Raw genomic sequence first — 16,532 nt, forward strand, 5'->3', positions numbered from 1 at the left:
CCCGGGAGATCCCGGACTTGGGAGATGTCCCAGCCCGTCCCACCGCCAGGCTTGGTGGTCCCGGTGCTGCCCTGGCACCTCCTGGTGTCACCGGCAAGGCGCAGGTGTTCCCTGGGGCCGTGGTGCCGAGCTGGGTGCCAGCACCACCTCCTGCCCCCCTGGATTTCTGGGGAGGCTGGAGAGCATGGGGTAGGATTTGGGGGGGGCTCCAGCAGTGCTGCTTTGGGGCTGCAAGCAGGGACTTCCTCAGTCTCCCCGGGCACACGTAGTTTTTGGGGTCTCTGTCTCTCCCAGGCAGAGGTGGGGGGGTCACTTCCTCGGGACCCCCAAGCTGCTGCCTCCATCAGTCCTGGGCGGTGGGAACAGGAGGGGGTCCAAGCTCACGGTGATGGAGGGGGCAGGGGCAAAACCTCCCCATTTTGGGGCAAAAGGAAGCGGGTCTGTCCCCTGGTGTCCCCGGCGTCTCGAGGGCCACCCTGGCGCGGGGGGCGGCGGGAGGGGACGAGGACAAGGCACAGTCCGGTGTCCCCGCGGGGGCGGCCGGGCCGGGGGGTGGCCGGGGCGGGGGTCCATCGGCGGCGGTGGCGGCAGCGGTGCCTAGACATCCTCGTCCTCGCTGGCCTTGCTCCAGCGGTGGCAGCAGTTGGCCGTGATGCCCAGCAGGAAGTTGGTGGCCACCGAGGCGATGGAGACGACGAAGCCGACGAAGGCGATGAAGAGATAGTCGTCCAGCGTCAGCGTGAGGTGGCAGGCCTGGAAACTCTCCTCCGTCAGCGAGAGCAGGGGGGCCCCCGCCACCTCAGGGGGGGCCCAGCACTCGGCCTGCTGCGAATCTGTGGGATGGGAGGGGGGGAGCACGGCTTTAGACCGGCCGCCGGCCCCCGGGACGGGGGTGGGGGCCGGAGGGTCCGGCAGCACCTACCCGAGGCGCAGCGCTGGATGCGGCCCCGCAGCCACTTGAGGAGGGGCTCCATGGCGCAGCCACAGAGCCAGGGGTTGCCCCCCAGGCGCAGCCCCACCAGCCCGGGCAGCCCCTCGAGGGCGTCGAGGCTGATGGCCGCCAGCCCGCCGTAGCTCAGGTCCAGCTCGCGCAGCTGGGCCAGCCCGCGGAAGGCCTGGGGGTGGACGCGGCGCAGCCCCGGGTTGTGGCTGAGGTCGAGGCGCAGGAGCCCGCTGGCCTCGCGGAACATGTCGGCGGGCACCAGGCTGAAGTTGTTGTAGCTGAGGTCCAGGTGCGCCAGGCGCCGGGCGCCGCGGAACAGCCCCGCCGGCAGCGCCGCCAGCGAGTTGTTGCGCAGGTCGAGGGCCCGCAGCTGCCCGTAGCAGCCCAGGTAGCCCGGCGGGATGCTGGAGATGCGGTTGTGCGCCAGGCTCAGGTTCCCGGTGTCCAGCGGCAGCTCGGGGGGCACGGAGAAGAGCCGCTGCCCGCTGCAGTCCACCGCCTGCCCGCGGCAGCTGCACAGCACCGGGCAGCCCGCGCCGGCCGCCGCCGCCACCGCCGCCGCCGCCACCAGCCAGGGGCCCAGCAGCATGGCCTCGCGGGCCCGACCCTCACGGGGCGCCGGGGGCCATCCCGCCCGCCCGCTCAACGCCCGGGGCTCAGCCGGCGGCCGGTCGCGGGGCCCGGCTCGCAGCGGTCACGGCGATGCTCCCGCCGTCCCGGCGGCATCCGGCGGGCACGAGAACCCCGCCGGGGGCACCGGCGTGGCCGTCACCGGCTGCCTGCGAGGAAGAGGAGCGGGGGGGAAGCCGTGCCGGCCGCACGCCCCTGCCGAGGAGGCCGCAGCTGGTGCGGCCGGAGTGGCCTGTGGGGCACCCACGCCCTCCCCACACCCCTCGTGCCACAGTCACCTCGCTCCTCCAATACCCCCTTGGGGATTCCAGCCAGAACAGAGCCCTCCAGCCCCTCTGACCTTGGCCAGCCCATCCTGGCTGGTGGTGGGCAGACTGGAGGTGCTGCTCCACAGCCTCCCGCCAACCCCCTGACAACCCCACGCCACCTCCAGCTCAGCCTAGTGCAGCAGACACTTTCTCCACCTCCCTCCTGGGGGGAGACCTCCATGCCCAGCTCCCACCGGGGTCCCCCCAGGCCTGATCTCGGCCCCCCGCCACCTGACCATGTCTGCTCCATCCTCCCTCTCCCACAGCCTCCCAGCTCCATCCTCTCCCACCACCCCGCCTTACCCCAGCCATCCCCATCCCGACAGCCTCTCAACCCCTCCGGCAGGGCTGGGGTCCCCCTAGGGTACTCACTGGCCAGGGGGGAGCAGGGCCTGGCTCCCTGTGCTGATGTGAGGGTCCTGGACGGTGATGTGGGGGGCTCCAGGGAGTGATGTGGGGGTCCCCAGCGGCCACCCACACCCCGGAGGCCACAAAGTCGTAAGCAGGGCTCTGGCAGCGGTGGCCAAGGCTGCTGCGAGCCCGGCGATGGGAGCAGGTCTTTCCCCACCTCCTTCCTCCCCTCCTCCTCCTCGTCCTCCCTTGTCTCTCTCTTTCTCTGTCTCTTTTTTTTTTTTTTTTTTCCTCTTTTTTTCCTTAGGGCCAGATACTGACGTGTCGGTGTCTCTTAGCAACTGCCTCCACATCTCTGAGCAACAGGAGAGCGGGATGCGGAGCCGCCGAGCCAGGGAGACGGCGGCGGGCGGAGATGGCCCCACCCCAGGGAGCCCCTACCCAGGCCGGGGGACCCGCACCCACACGGCCCAGGCACCCGGCAGGGGAGGAGTGGGAAGAGAGGTGGCATCCTGCCCCCTCCCCCGACCCCGTCCCCAGCCCTCCCGCACTCTCCCGGCCCTGGGAAGCATCCCCGTGGGATGGGGTGAATCAGGGGTTCCCGGGTGCTGAAAACAGAAACAGATGACGTGTCGGCAGAGGGGAGAAAGGAGGCAGCTGGGATCCAAGGGGAGTGCTGGGATCCAAAGGGAGCTCTAGGATCCAAAGGGAGCACCGGGATCCAAGGAGAAGGCTGTGATCCAAGGGAAGCACCAGCACCCTTGTGTCTCCCTGCTGTGCTCACAGCCCCGGAAAATGCCTCAGGTTGACATGGATTGTTTTGCTCCATGCGAGCTGAAACATTCCCTTTCCCTTTTCTGTTCAGGGGTTGTGCAGCGGGTTCAGCCACCTGCCCCCTCCCACTGGAGAACGGCCCCGTGGGATCGCAGGGATGCCCACGGTTTGCTCTGGGAACGCTGAAACACCGTGGCTCTGGTGTTTCTGGGAAGGAGGCACTTCCACCCCCAGCCTGCCCAAGCCTGGGGGATCCCTGCTTAATTATCTCCTGCTGGTTTCATGGAGCTGCTCCTTTTCCCAGCTGGCACCAGCAGCCCCGATCCCGGCGCTTGGGGGCCTTTTGCTCCCCGCATCCCATGGGATGGATCCTCCCCGGCGCGGTGCTGGCAGACAGACGGCACAGCCGCCTTCCCCGGGGTGGCATTAACGGGCATTGCTCCAGGCTCGGGCTCCTGGTGAGCTCCTGGGAGCTGCAGGAGCTCGAGGCCCGGGTTCCCAGCGGGCTCCAGGAGCTGCGGGAGCTGCGCACGGTGCCCGGAACCAGCTGCAGCACAGACACCTCATTAGCGCTCGGCCTGGAGCTGGCAGCAGCTCCCTCCCAGCAGCTGTTGGCACCGAGGTTTTTTCCACTCCCCCCGGGTGTTCCAGGCTCTGTTGGCAACAAATTAACTGGGAAATTGTCCCGGCCGGGGCTCGGCTGCAGCAGGGCTCGCGTCCCCCCTCGCCAAACCCCCTGTGGATGCGGCCACACGGATGCCGCAGCATCCCTGAGGGAGCCAGGGATGTTCACCTCTGGGGTGGGAAGGACCTTGGCTGCCCTCTCCACCTCATCCACAGAGCCCCTGTGGAATCCCAGCCCAAGCCAAACAGCATTCCTGAGACAAAAGCCCCCTTGGACATGCGCTGGCTCTTGGGTTGGGGTGAGCGCTCCAAGTGCTTCCAGCCCCTTTTTGCAAAGGCAGGTGCTCCTGCAGGTCCCCAGGAACCGGGATGGCTCCAAGGATCCTGGCTCCACAAATCTGCCTTACAACCAGGGCCTTATCTCTTGCAGTCCATCACCACTCCAGTCAATCCCTGTGCGTTCAGGCTTGGGAGAGGAGGAGGGAAGGAGAGGGATGGGATGGTTGTAGCTCTGCTGCTGAGGAGAGGTCAAAGCTGTTGGTCTCAGGCAGGAGCCCCCCGAGCACCATCACACCCCTTTACCCTTCCCAAACCCCCATTCCCAAATAAACCCACCTCCTGCCCAAGCTTGGCCATGCACTGAAGTCTCCTGGGAAAAAAGGACACAGAAAAAAGGAAGTCTAGGCTTCCTTTTTCTATTAGAAGAGAAGGGTGAAGAGGCATTAGCCACTGTTTAAACTGTCCAGGGAGAGTTTTTCTAACAGCAGGAAAAAGATTCTGGCTCCAAGTAATAAGGGGGCACAGGAATTCTCGAAGGAAGAGGACTTGCACATAATAAATAGAGACAGTAAATGTATATGTCTATATATATGTATAGACATATACATATTTACGTCTATAAGAGATATTTATCTATACACATACATAGAAATATACATAAATAGAGTAAACATGTAGAAATAGGGTTGTGAAAACACTGTCCCCTCAGGGTGATTGAAAGAATCTAGTCTTCCCTACAGCAATTTCCAAGCTTTCTTGTGTGAGGGAAGATCCTGAGGGAATAGGAAATGGGGCATAACATATCTCTGCATCTTGCCTTGCAGAAACCACAGTCAAGTCAGGATTACAGAAGATTCCGAGTTGGAAGGGACCCCCAGGGATTGGGAGTCCATACAGTTACTGGTCTGGAATCAGCTACCCAGGCAGGAGAAAGGAGACACAGAGAGCGCTGGATTTCATTAAACACTTTTATTTTTGTAACAACAACAACAAGAAAAAATAAAAGTAAGTTAAAACCGTAAATACAGGATAAGTAAAACACACGTGGATGCCCTAAAATCCCCTCTCCTGTCTCGGCTCAGCTCTGCAAGGTGCAGGAGGGGCTGGGGCCGGGCGGTGAGTGCCACACGGCCGAGCTGGTGCGCTTGAAGTAGCGGGGCTTGCTCTTGTAGAAGATGTGCTCCAGCTGGGGGCTGGGGATGGCCCCAAACAGCGCATCCACGTCCACAGGGTGGTAGTACTGGTGCAGGACGGCCTGGTGGAGCTGTGTCCCTGGGGGAAACACATATCAGACACGTGGATGTGCCCTGCTTGACCCCAGGGGCCGAGCATTGCTCTTTCCCTCGGGCACTGGGGGTGTCCCCTCCCCGTTCCTCTCTCGCTGCTGGAGCCACACACACTCCTGGACTGTGCTCCAGGTGAGTCTGGGAAGGGAAAAAAACCTACCCCAGAGCCAGCACCTACCCTCGGCCCAGGCAGGGACGGGTTTCCGAGGGTCGTTCTCGTCGTCCGTGGAGTCGTCGCTGTTCAGGTCCAGCCCGTAGTCGTTCTCATCAGCTGCGGGGGATCCGGGTCCCTGCGCGCCCTTGGGGGGCCCGAGGCAGGATGTGGAGAGGGATTTCTGGAACTGTGGAGAGAGCAGTGATGAGCAAAGGAAGCAGCACTTCCCTGGGGCAGGACAGCCAGCCTGGCTGGGCAGGATGGACACCAGAGCCCAGTGGGATGGCCCCCGGAGCCCCAAAGTGCTCAAAGCCTGTACCAACACAAAACTCACTGGGCTCCCTGCCTTGACACCTGCTCTCAACCTCTCCTCCCCTCCTGATTTCTGTGGAAAAACCTGGGTAGAGCACCCTGTGTGTGTGTCTCAGTACTCAGCACATCTCCACACCCAAACCTCTCCCCGCGTTGTTCCGTGGCGGTTCGCCTTTCCCTCCCTGGGGCTCTGACACGAGCCGGGATGGAAGCCCGCAGCTCCAAGGTAAGATTCCCGGCCGAGGCAGCGCTCGAGCCCAACCCTGAGCAGCCTTTCCCGACGGAAGGCTCCGCAGCTCCAGCTGGCACAGCCGCGCTGCCCCGGGCCGCTCCCGGCGGGATGTCGCCTCAGGACCTGCTGCCATCCTGTGGTCGCTTCCAGCATCTTTCCGCCACATCTCTTTTTTTCCCCCCTCCCTCCCTCCCTCCCCCCCTCCCCACAAACCGCTTGTTTTTTCCTTCGGGTTCCCCGTGCCGAGCTCTGCGGTGGCTCCGGGCGGCGGGGGCTAATGAGCCACGGCTGGGGCCACCCAGGGCTCACCTTCACGGCTTTGCTCAGCCACGTGCCAGGGGCAGCACTCGCAGCTGCTGCTGCTGCTGGTGGTGGTGGTTTGGGCTTTTTCTCTTCTCCCAGCTGCTGCTGACCATCTGCCTCCTGTAAGACACGGGAATTAAGTCATTCCTCGCCCGGGCTGCCTCTGGAACAGAGCCGTGTTCTCAGGAGCTCTGGCAAGACCCAACCCTCAGTCCCCTCTGTGCCTTTTCCTGCAGAAATAACCCCAAAAGCCAAGACTCTCGTCCCTGCTCAGGTCCAGCCCAGCTCCCCGGAGCTCACACTCACTTTCATCACTTGGAGCCAGGTGTTAAGAGCTGGGAAAATGGATCCTGGTTGCTCATCTCTCTTCTCCTGCCCAGGCCCCAGGGGTAATTCTTTGGGGTTCTCTTTCCCCTAATAAAGAGGGGAAAAAAAAAAAAATCACTGCTCAAGTTCCTTTTTAACCCAAACCCCCTTTCCCAGGGTTTCCCCTCCCATGCTGCTCAGTACATGGAGTTTGATCCACCTTCTCCTGCCTGGAGGAGCTTTGCCAGGGTCACACTCTGGCCCTGCTGCTGGCAGCACAGGGAGGATTCAGACCTTATATTGAATTTGTACAGCACAGGGGAGCCCAAATGCCAGGGACCAAGTGAGGGAGAGCAGCAGGAGCAGACACAGGGGGGAGAATTTATCCTGCAGAGGAGGGACCACTCGGGGCACTTATTTTCCGCTAATGAAGGAGTTACTTTAAGAGTAGAGAGCAGAAGAAAAATGTTACTGTGATATTTCGAGACAAAAGGCCCTGACTTTAAGCCCCAACATTCTTTGTGTGGGTGCAAATGAGGTGACATAGAGCTGTGTGGCACCTGAGGTTTGGTTTGGGGGGTCACATCCTCCAGGCACAGTGAGGGAGTGTGGCAGGGAAACAGAAACAAATATCCAATTTCCATACTCATTTCAGGATCAGTGAATGCCCTTTGAGGTGCTCATCCAAGTGCCATTTCATGGCTGTGACAGAGCCGAGGGCTCACCTGCCAGCCAGGGAACCCCCAACAACTTAGCAGCAATTAAGACTCTGTGCAAGAGCAGTCATTATTTTGATTGTTATTTGATCCTCTAAATAACGTCCCAGCAACACAGCACTTGGAAAACATCTGATCCCAAACCCAGCCTGCGTGCTGCAGAGAGGCTGTTCCCAGAGCACTCCAACCCCACCTTGGTGGTCTTGTCAGCCAACACTGCTGGCTCCAGCTGCGCCTGGGGGGGCTTCTCCTTCCCTCGCTGCTTGGGATCCCTGGGGGAAAAGGGAATTTAGAGAAGGAAGCATGCCCATCTGCCCCCTCACATTCCTACAGCCTCCTGCCCCAGCACCCCAATTTCCAGGCAGCCCCACAGCCCGGTTCCAACACCACATTTACATTCACTGCTTCCCTGTGCCCCAGGCCAATTCCCTGCTCGCACCTCTCCTTTGCTTTTTCCACCTGCTGCTGCTCTAGGAGATTCTTCAGTTCCAAGACTTTCTTCCCTTTTTCCTTCACTTCGTCCTCTCTCCTTTTCTGCGGTGGTTCTTGCTGCTCGTTTTCTTCCTGAAGAATAAAGAGGAAAAGCCCAGTAAGCACTTCCAGCTCAGGTGGGAAGAAGCAAATGCTCTGTGCAGGTCAGAGCTCACCTTTGCTCCCGTGCCTGTCCACCAGCAGGGAAATCTCTCCCTTGTGTCCCAACCCAACCTCAGCTGCCTGGACAGAGATCCAGCAGCCCGGACCCCAAAATCCCTGCAGCAAGAGGGCAGTGACCTGTGCCTGTCCCACCAGCCACAACAGCACAGTGGGTTCCTGCCATCCCTGTCCTTTTCCACATGCAGGAGGGAGCTGAGCTGCTCTTACCCCCCTCAGAGCTTTCTGCTTCCGTGCATCCACCTCCCCGGGTTTCTTCAGCGTTTTCCTCTTGCTCCGCTCCTCCGCCACCTTCTCGTCTCGCACCTGTGAGGTGAACACCTGGGAAAGCGTCCACCACCCCCTGGACTCCCCTCACAGCCTTGGAGGGAGGTCTGGAGCCTGGGACATTCCAGGCTTCTATAAGGAGACCGAGGACCCAGCGTCCAGCAGCGGGACCAGCGAGGGCTGGGTGTGCTTTTGGCTGCTCGGGGTTTGGGAAAGGCTGAAAGGAGCATGATCCCTTGTTTTCCAAGGCTGACCCTTTCCAAAGGTCGAGTCCACCCCAAAATGAGCAGTCAGGTATCTCCCAGAGGCTGCTTGGGCTGTGGGCCATCAGGCACAGCTCCCTCAGCCCTGCCCACCAGCTCAGCCAGCTCCTCACGTGCCTGCCCCCCAAAAAAAGGCCAGGCCAGGCTCTGAATCCCAAACCTGACCCAATTGCACCCCCAGCTGAGTCACAGGCACCCCCTGCACACCCAGTGGCCTCACCATCCCTCACACTCCGCGTGTGGGGACCAGGTGAGGCTGTCACCTGCAGGGCTGTGCCCAGGGCAAGCAGGTGCTGCCACATTCCCTAAATCCAGAGCACCGTGAACGCAGCCTGTCACAACAGGAATGCACAGAGGGCTGGAGAACAAAAGCCCTCCCCTGTCAGACAGAATTCTGGTAGCTCTAATGCGCTTTACCCATCACTGATCTGTCACCCCCAGCAGCTGCCCTGATCCCACCAGTGCCCTGCTCACACCCCCTGGTTCCACCAGGAGGCCCAGACCCTGTTCAGCCTCCCCACCTTCTCGTCGCTCTGCAGGAGCTTCTGCTCCATCCGCTTTTTCTTCTCTTCCTCCATCTGTTCCACCCTCTCCCGAGCCTGCAGGGCCTTCCTCAGGCGCTCCTCCCGCTTCCTGGGCAGCACAAGGGGCAAGAGGGGGGCTGTCAGCTCTGCCTGCTCCATCACAGGGTGAGGGGGGGCAGGCGCTGGGTAACTGGGGGAAGAGCTGCCCTCCTGAACCTGCTCTGGCAAAGCTTGGCCCCAGCCCCACTCCGTGGGAAGGTGGGACACGAGCAGGTGCCTTGCACCTCCAGGAGTCAGGAGCAGCAGGGCTCAGGGTGCTCAGGCAGCACAGCTCCCAAAATGCTCATTCCAAGGGGGAGGCACAAGGCAGGTCTGTGCCGACCAGGGAGAAAGGCGCCCAACTCACTGCTTCATTTCCGCCTGCCGCCGTCTCTTCTCCTCCTCCACCTTCTTTTTCCTCTGTTCTTCAGCCTCCTGTTTCTTCCGGAGGTTCTCCAGTCTCTGCCGCTCCTTCTCCTGGAGGGAGAAGGGTTTGCACTGTACCAGGTGCTGGGGGCTGTTTCTCCCTGGTACACACAGTCACTGTCAGAGCCATTCACCTGCACGTGCCGGGGCGTGGAGCAGGGAAGACAACACAGGTTTGGCAACAGGGATTATCCAGTGAGAGCAGAGGGGGCACAGGCACAGGAGGGAAAAACCTCAGTCCTTTGGCTGCAGAGAATTCCCTGACCCAGGAGGGTGGTGGAGAGGGAGCACAGTGCATCCTTGCTCAGAGATCAGAAGCTCCCAGCAGTGCCGGGCCCCCGGAGATCCTGCCACCTCACCACAGGTGTGGCCAATTCCCAGCGTGGCCAGAGGGCTGATGGACACCAGGTGAGAGGGGAGGGCATGGTCAGTGCCCAGGGCCCGGCAGGATCATCCCCAACCCCAGGTGTCATCACTTACAACGAAGTCACCCTGTGGAGAAGGCACATAAACACGATTAAAGGTCTGGAAGTAACGCCCAAACCCCCTCACACAGCACGTGCACCCCGTTCTCAGCTGCAGCTCACACCAGGTACGTGGCAGAGCCTGACCCCACACTGCCTGTCAGCCCTGCCGTGGCCAAAAAAACACCAAACAATTCCCACTGCAAAGAAAAGCTTTGCACTTTCCTGAGGATCAGCAGTCCCAGAATAACGCGTGATGTTTCTGCTGACCACAGGCAGAGCAGCTGGGGCTCCTCTGCACGTGAGGAAGGTTTGGCAGTTGGGGCTAAAAACCCCCTCCCTTCCTCAGGGAGTCTGATGGAGAGTCCTGAGGCCAGGTTTCTCCCAGGATCTGCACTTTTCCTGAGCCAGGAGCAGGCTTATGCTTTTCTAAGCAGGCAGTCCCCTCCTGCCACCACCCCACAGCTGTCCCCCCAGAGGGTGAGAGGGGACTCACCTTCAGGTTGGGCCGGGTGGGAGTGTTACGCTTGATGAAGTCCTTGATGCCACCCCCTCGTCCCGTGGGCCCCGAGCTTGGCAGCAGCTGGTTCCGCTGCACGGCCTGAAGGAAGTTCTTCAGAGGCTTCACAACCTGCAGGGAGAGAGGGAGAGAGCTCAGAGCCTGCCCAGGACAGAGGGCACAGGGCTGTGGCACCACTCACCTTCCTCACCTTGCTGGCTGGAGAGGGTGATGACACAGCCTGGCTGGCTGAGGTCTTGTGCTTATCATCCGAAGGGGAAAGGGCCCGGCCCCCTGGCTGCTGCCCATGCCACAGGACACCCAGGGCTTGCTTGTAGCCTCTAGTCCTGGTGGCATCAGCAAGAGGGACATTAGGTGACTGTCACACTCCCTGGAAGGATTTCTTGGCTGTTACACGCTTCCCCCTGAAGCCTCACGTGAGACCCCAGCAACATACAGTGAGGAGACAGGTCACGTATTCCAGGAGATAGGTCACATATTCCAGACCCTAACGCAGTCCAAAATAACCAGGTCAGTCACCTGCTCTGGGACCACCCCCTCAGGAACCCTCAGGGCCACCTCCCAGCTCACTGTGCTGTGTGCGTCACCTCTGCTTGTCTGTGCAGGACCTCAGGTGCTGTTCCCCATGCCAGACCTGGGCCCAGAGCCAAAGGAGGCTCCAAAAGCCACAAGGAACTTCCAGGACACGGGATCTGGTCAAAGGGGATTTCAGAGCTGTGCTGGGAGTGTGGGAGAGAAGGCAGGGAAACCCCCAAAGCTGTTTAACACAAATGACTTCAGAGGCCAGGTCTGAGTCCTTCCCGACCCCTGGCTCATCCCTGCTCCTTGAGGTGTCTCCTACCAGATACAGGAGGGACTCTCCTGGGACTTGGCACAGTGGGGTGGCTCCTGGTTCTTCTGGGGTTCACTGTTGGGATTTACATGGCTTCCTGTGGAAAAAGCCTGGATTCGGTGCCATGTGCGAGGCATCCTGCTCTCATTTCCAGCTCTCTGTGCCCAGATCCCCGTGGCACATAACTGAATGGAGAAACTGGAGCCTGGATGGCCACCTGGAACATCATGTTGTGCAGGTACCCTGTGGGACACACCTGCACAACCCCTTCTGCCCAGGCACCACCCCACCTAAAGGCATCCAGGGACTCTTGTTAGATCCTGCAGCTCCTACAGGGAACAAAAAAAAAAAAGCCCAGATCTCCCCTCCCCTTGCTCAGAGGTGCAGAAAACAAATGGGACCTGTAAATCCTCACATAATAACACAAACCCAGGGGGAAGGGCCGTGACACTGCAGAAGATTCCAGCTCTGGGAGGTCCTTCACAAGTGTCTTCGCTCACCTGTCAGAGGCTGAAGCTGGACAGGACAGTGTTTGCCTCAAGGCCTGGGCACATTTAGATGTCCTTGCCCCCCCAACTAATGTCTCATCTCTTTAGGAGATCAAAAGTTTCCTTGGAAAGCTTCCCTGACTGATCAGAGGTTTCGACACAAACCCCAGATCTCCCAGGAACCTGCTGACTCCGGTCAGAGCAGCTCAGAGTTACCTGCAGCATTCCCTGCCTGCTGCTCGGGATGGGACAGGGGCTGTGCCGGAGGGCTGGCAGCTTGGGGACTTTTGCTTGGAATGAGGACATCCTCGGGAGCCTGCAGGGAAAGGAGACAAACATTCCCCTTAGCACAGCTGCTCCAAGGAATGAGGCTACTGTGGACCTCCTGCCCTGGAAAAGCCAACTGCTCGAATAGGATCTGCTTCCCTCCCAGCAAGGGCTGTGCTGGCTCGTTTCAGGGACACCAGCCACACCCCTGCCTCCAGTGACAACCTCGGGAAAGGTGCTGACTCAGCAAGAAGGTATCCAGACAGTCTGTAGGTTGTTCCTTCCAACTCACCTCTTCCCTTGGGGGGTTCAGCTCCAGCTCGGGCCTGCAAAGGAAAAGCTATTTTCATTATTTCAGCTCCCTGAAGGTGAGTTACAGGTGTGTGTGGGACCCCAAGGGAAGCTGCAGGTGAACCTAAGCACATCCAGAGGCTATCCCAGCCCAGACACATGGAGGCTGGGCTGTAAATTCCTCCGAGGAACCATCCCACTGTGCTAGTGAGCATAACCAGCTTCAGCCCTAGGTAGCAGGTAAAGAGGGAACTCTATCAGCCTTGGGCTGAGCCTTACCTGCTCTCTCTCCAGCTAGAGCAGAGCTGATTGACTGCCAGCATCCCAACATTCAGGGGCTGGTGGCAGCCAGGCATTCCAGGAATCCCTGGACACACAGTGCCAGCAAACTGCCCACCCCAGTGCCGGGTTCAACCTCACTGTGCCTGAACAGCACAACCTAAAGTATCAGCCAGCCCCAGACGACAGCAGTACCTGGGCAGTCCCTCACAAAAAACTGTGACAAAAGCCACCCAAAGAGTGTCCTTGCAGGGAATTCTGGGATCCCTCCCCACCTGCTTTATGTGGCAGCCTCACCTCGTGCCGCTGGTCACATCTTCTTCCACAAAAACCTCCAAGGAGCTCTGACCTGCAGAGAAAAGCATAAGTGGGGTTGGGGATTTCATTCCCAGGCTCCCAGTGGCCCCTGGGGTGTGCGTGGAGGAGTGCAGGCTTCCTCCCAGGAACACGGATTGCTCAGCTTTCCACACCAGCACCACACCTCCCTCGAGTGCCACTGACAAACTGGAGTGGGCCGGGAAGGCACAGCATCGAGGCAGCAGCTCCAGTGCCTGCAGCCTGCTCGGGCTGCCTGTGTCACAGCCAGCATTCCCAGGCCATTGGCTGCAGCTCCTGCCTCCCCACACGCTCCAGTGCAGGGATCTGGGGGGGTTTGGGCTGATTTCAGGCTGATTCCACCCCCAAATCACACCCCTTCGCTCCAAGCGTTGTAACAAATGCCTGGATACGGCGTGACTCAAGGCTGACAAAGCTGAATTCCAGAGGCCTCCGTGCTCCATCACAGCTCATCTGCCTGCAGCAGCAACGGTTTTGGAAAGTCCAAACAGCCAAACCCTGCCAGGAGCAGTGGGAACAGAGGATACAAAGAGTTCAGTGCTTCCAGGAACAGCCTGGGTTCCTGAGCCCTGTTCCTCTAGGGATGCTGCTAATTTGGGTCTCTATCCTCTCCCAAAAAGCATTTCAGCTCCTCTGCTCATTTAAGGGCTGCAGACTTTCAGCCCTATTGATTTTTCGGAGAGCTGGCAGAAGCCATAAGTTAAAGCCTCTCCCCAGGGAACGCAGCAGTCTCTCCTGATCCGAAGGCACACGTGGCTCGAACCACGTTCTCCCTTCCACGACTGTGGGGTTTTTTTGCCCGTTCCCAACCTGTGCACCCCAACTCCAGCCCCGGTACCCGCACCCCAGGAACCCACAAGGGCCAGGACAAGGAGACTCCAGGGAGCCAGATCCACCAGGGATGAGCAGGGACTCACAGCTCACTCTGCTGGAGGCCGAGGAGGACTCTCGTGCCGCTGCCTTCCTCGCCTTGGCCCTGCTGACGGATCTCCGGATCATGTTCTCCCTCCTGCTGGACAAGGAGTACTTTTCTGCCAAGGAAGCCCTGCGGCTCCTGCTCCGGCGGCGCAGCCTGGGCTTCTCCGTTGCTCTTTTGCTGGCGGAGTCCTGGAAGAGCAGTTTGTCGAGGCCTTGGGGAGATCCATCTCCTTGGAGCGCGGCAGGGTCTCCATCCCGAGCAGCCTTGGGAGTGGAGGTGCTTGCTGTCCTGGGCTCCTGCTCCCCATCCCTTCCTGGCTGTTCAGCTGATATCCCAGCGACTCCAGAGACCTCCTGCAGCTCGGCTGCTGCGTCCCCCTCTGGCAGGTGCTCCCCCAAAACGGCCAGAGCAGCTGCATCACCTCCAGCAGCACCCTGGAGACAGTCCTGGCAATCCTGCTTTCCCAAGGGAACAAAGGCTTCGACCAGCTGCTTCCCAGGCAGTTCCAGGAGCTGGGGCGTGACACCAGCCTGGGATCCTGGAGCACATTTGGGCACAGACACTTCCCTACAGCCAGGGCTCTGGGGCTGCTCTTGGCTCAGGTGGTGTTGGGAACTCAGCCTGGAAGACACCGGCTTGACGCCACTTCTCCTTCGGGACAACCTTAAAGGAAAACCATTTTAAAGGAAGCGATGAAGGAATCTCCCCCACCCCCAACTAAGTTTTAGGGGGAAAAGCAGACGTTAAGTTTTGAAGTGAAGCTGCTGCTGGCTTCTCCCTTCAAACCATTCCCCCTCAGAGCCCATCCTATCCTCGTGGAGAGGCACGTGGATACACAGCCTGGGCTGGCTCACGTGGACACAGGGGCCCAGGCAGGAGCTCACACACAGGGGCTGTGTCACACAGACACAGCCCAGGCTGGGTGTCCAGGGTGAAGGCTGAAGAAATGGAAGTGGGAAAGCTGTATTTAAACCCAGCTCTTGGTTTAGAGGTAAAGTGCCTCCAGGAGCAGCACGGGGCAGAGGACAGTGCCTGCACCTCACCCCCCTGCTGGCAGCCACCCACCCACCCTGCCACATCAGCAGATCTTCCCAAACTAAGTTTAAACGAGGGGAAGCACTAACAGGATTTGCCTTCTCCAGGGGAAGCACCCGTTACAGCCTGAGCACTCCCAGCAGGGCTGAGAGCTCTCCCCACCCCGATCTGCAGCGCTGCTTCTCCTGCCCTCCCTCACACACACACCAGCTTCCCACACTCCCCTGCTATTCCTGCTGCTCTCCCCACCCTCCGTGTCTGCTTTCTGACAGTCTCTGAGCTCCAGCTCTTCCTCCTGTGGGCTTTCCAGCACTGTGAGCACGATTTTAGTGCCACGGCACACCAACAGGTCAGGTTTGGCCCACCCCACCGTGGCTGCAGTGCCTGTCCTGCTGGCAGCGGGTGCTCCCACAGAGGGAAGGCCACCTTGGCCACCCAGCTGCTGGCCCTGGGATGGGAGCAGATGCACAGTGGGCTGCCAGGGAGCAGCAGCACCAAGGAAGTTCATTAGTATCACAGCCACCTTGCCTTCCCACGCAATTAATTACACCCTGCCCTGCACCCTCCTGTTCACAGGCAGCCTCTGTCCCCTTTAGAGCAGCTTTAGAAGCCTTATATGTGGTGGGTTCTAAGCAAACCACTTGGAATCTCCACTTCAGCCCCTCACTAAACCCTTGGAGCCCCCCAGCTGCCAGCTTGGACACAGTGCTGGGAGTACATCCCATTCCCAGGTTCTCCAGGTACTGACACAGAGGTTTAGGGAGTGAGCACCAGTAGCAACCTCAAACTAAAAGACAAACCCGATGAGACAAACCCAAAACCAAACAGAGAAGATAGTAGAGTGTTTATTAGTCTTTAATTACAACCAGTGAAGGAAAGAGGCAACTTTATCCCAAACTCTCACCAGGATACAAACAGTGATGGATCTCAGCGTGCTCCTTTTTGCTAACTCCAGGAACGCAGGTGCTGTTCTGTTTCACTCGAGCACCGTGGGGCAGAGCCAGGAGAAGCTGACCCACCTACCTCCTCCTGTTTGGCTCCTTGTTTTCCTCCTTGAGGGAGGAGGACTGCCTTTTCCTGGGACGCCTCCTCTGCGATGGCGTTTTGGGCATGAGCGCAGGCTCTGCCCTGAAGCTGCTGTGGAACAGGAGAGGCAGAGCACAGGTTGCTTCCAACACCACTTCCCGGAACAAGGGTCATTCGCCAGGAGGGATGAGGCCCAAACCCACACCTGCATCCCACCACACCCAGCCGGGAGCTCACTCCCAGGGGTTGGGATTGCCCCGAGGACCGGCACTCCCCGGGGGCAGCCCCTACCTCTCCAGCATCCTCACGCCCTGCTCCTCCACCTCCCGCAGCCAGGCCAGGCGCTTGTGCTGGGCATCGTAAAGGAAGCGGGACAGCCTCTGCCCGCACACCTCCAGCAGCTGCCGCGGCCCCTCCGCCATGGCCCCGCCTGCAACAGAGAGTGAGAACAACGCGGGGGACAGCTAGGACACACCCCCCCCAGGGAAGGAGGAAGACACTGGGCTTGGAATGGGTGTGAGGACAGGCCAGGGCACGCTGTTAAGTGCCGAGCATGAAGAAAACTTAACTCCCAAAGGACCCTTCTCGCCCAGCCCAGTGGCAGCGGCCTACTCCCTGCCTCACCCTCGCCCCCTCACCGAACCCTCGAACTGGGGCCTCCCGCTCCCGCCGCCCATTTATCCCCCC

The 16,532-nt window shown here is 60.0% G+C and overlaps 2 protein-coding genes across 2 annotated transcripts; both read right to left on the reverse strand.

Annotated features, from left to right (window-relative positions):
• Positions 1 to 6: 6 nt before the first annotated feature.
• Positions 7 to 2,454, reverse strand: LRRC55 (leucine rich repeat containing 55). Its single transcript, XM_027662214.1, has 3 exons — positions 2,254 to 2,454; positions 923 to 1,722; positions 7 to 833 (listed from the first exon to the last, which is right to left on the reverse strand). The coding sequence occupies exons 2-3, from the start codon at positions 1,530 to 1,532 to the stop codon at positions 598 to 600; spliced, it is 846 nt and encodes a 281-aa protein (XP_027518015.1). The 5' UTR covers positions 1,533 to 1,722; positions 2,254 to 2,454; the 3' UTR covers positions 7 to 597.
• Positions 2,455 to 4,894: 2,440 nt separating this feature from the next.
• LOC113956042 (inner centromere protein A-like) lies at positions 4,895 to 16,523 on the reverse strand. The gene is made up of 20 exons (XM_027662205.1): positions 16,484 to 16,523; positions 16,137 to 16,275; positions 15,843 to 15,956; positions 13,783 to 14,447; positions 12,827 to 12,878; positions 12,252 to 12,285; positions 11,909 to 12,008; positions 11,214 to 11,301; positions 10,563 to 10,698; positions 10,349 to 10,483; positions 9,869 to 9,880; positions 9,330 to 9,439; positions 8,921 to 9,032; positions 8,080 to 8,190; positions 7,658 to 7,782; positions 7,412 to 7,490; positions 6,503 to 6,610; positions 6,203 to 6,316; positions 5,374 to 5,536; positions 4,895 to 5,181 (listed from the first exon to the last, which is right to left on the reverse strand). The coding sequence occupies exons 2-20, from the start codon at positions 16,265 to 16,267 to the stop codon at positions 4,988 to 4,990; spliced, it is 2,583 nt and encodes an 860-aa protein (XP_027518006.1). The 5' UTR covers positions 16,268 to 16,275; positions 16,484 to 16,523; the 3' UTR covers positions 4,895 to 4,987.
• Between the last annotated feature and the right edge of the window lie 9 nt (positions 16,524 to 16,532).

This window comes from Corapipo altera, unplaced genomic scaffold (genome assembly GCF_003945725.1).
Source record: "Corapipo altera isolate COAL_440 unplaced genomic scaffold, ASM394572v1 RXGC01000072.1, whole genome shotgun sequence".
Lineage (NCBI taxonomy): Eukaryota > Metazoa > Chordata > Aves > Passeriformes > Pipridae > Corapipo > Corapipo altera.

What these genes read in the sequence shown, in the direction of transcription:
- LRRC55 (XM_027662214.1), bottom strand. Translation starts at nt 1,532, where the DNA reads ATGCTGCTGGGCCCCTGGCTGGTGGCGGCGGCGGCGGTGGCGGCGGCG. An exon ending in CATCCAGCGCTGCGCCTCGG is followed by an intron (nt 834 to 922) that starts GTAGGTGCTGCC and finishes CCCATCCCACAG; the next exon opens with ATTCGCAGCAGGCCGAGTGC.
- LOC113956042 (XM_027662205.1), bottom strand. Translation starts at nt 16,267, where the DNA reads ATGGCGGAGGGGCCGCGGCAGCTGCTGGAGGTGTGCGGGCAGAGGCTG. An exon ending in GCAGGCAGGGAATGCTGCAG is followed by an intron (nt 11,302 to 11,908) that starts GTAACTCTGAGC and finishes CTTTTTCCACAG; the next exon opens with GAAGCCATGTAAATCCCAAC. An exon ending in TCCTGCAGAGCGACGAGAAG is followed by an intron (nt 8,191 to 8,920) that starts GTGGGGAGGCTG and finishes ACGCTTTCCCAG; the next exon opens with GTGTTCACCTCACAGGTGCG.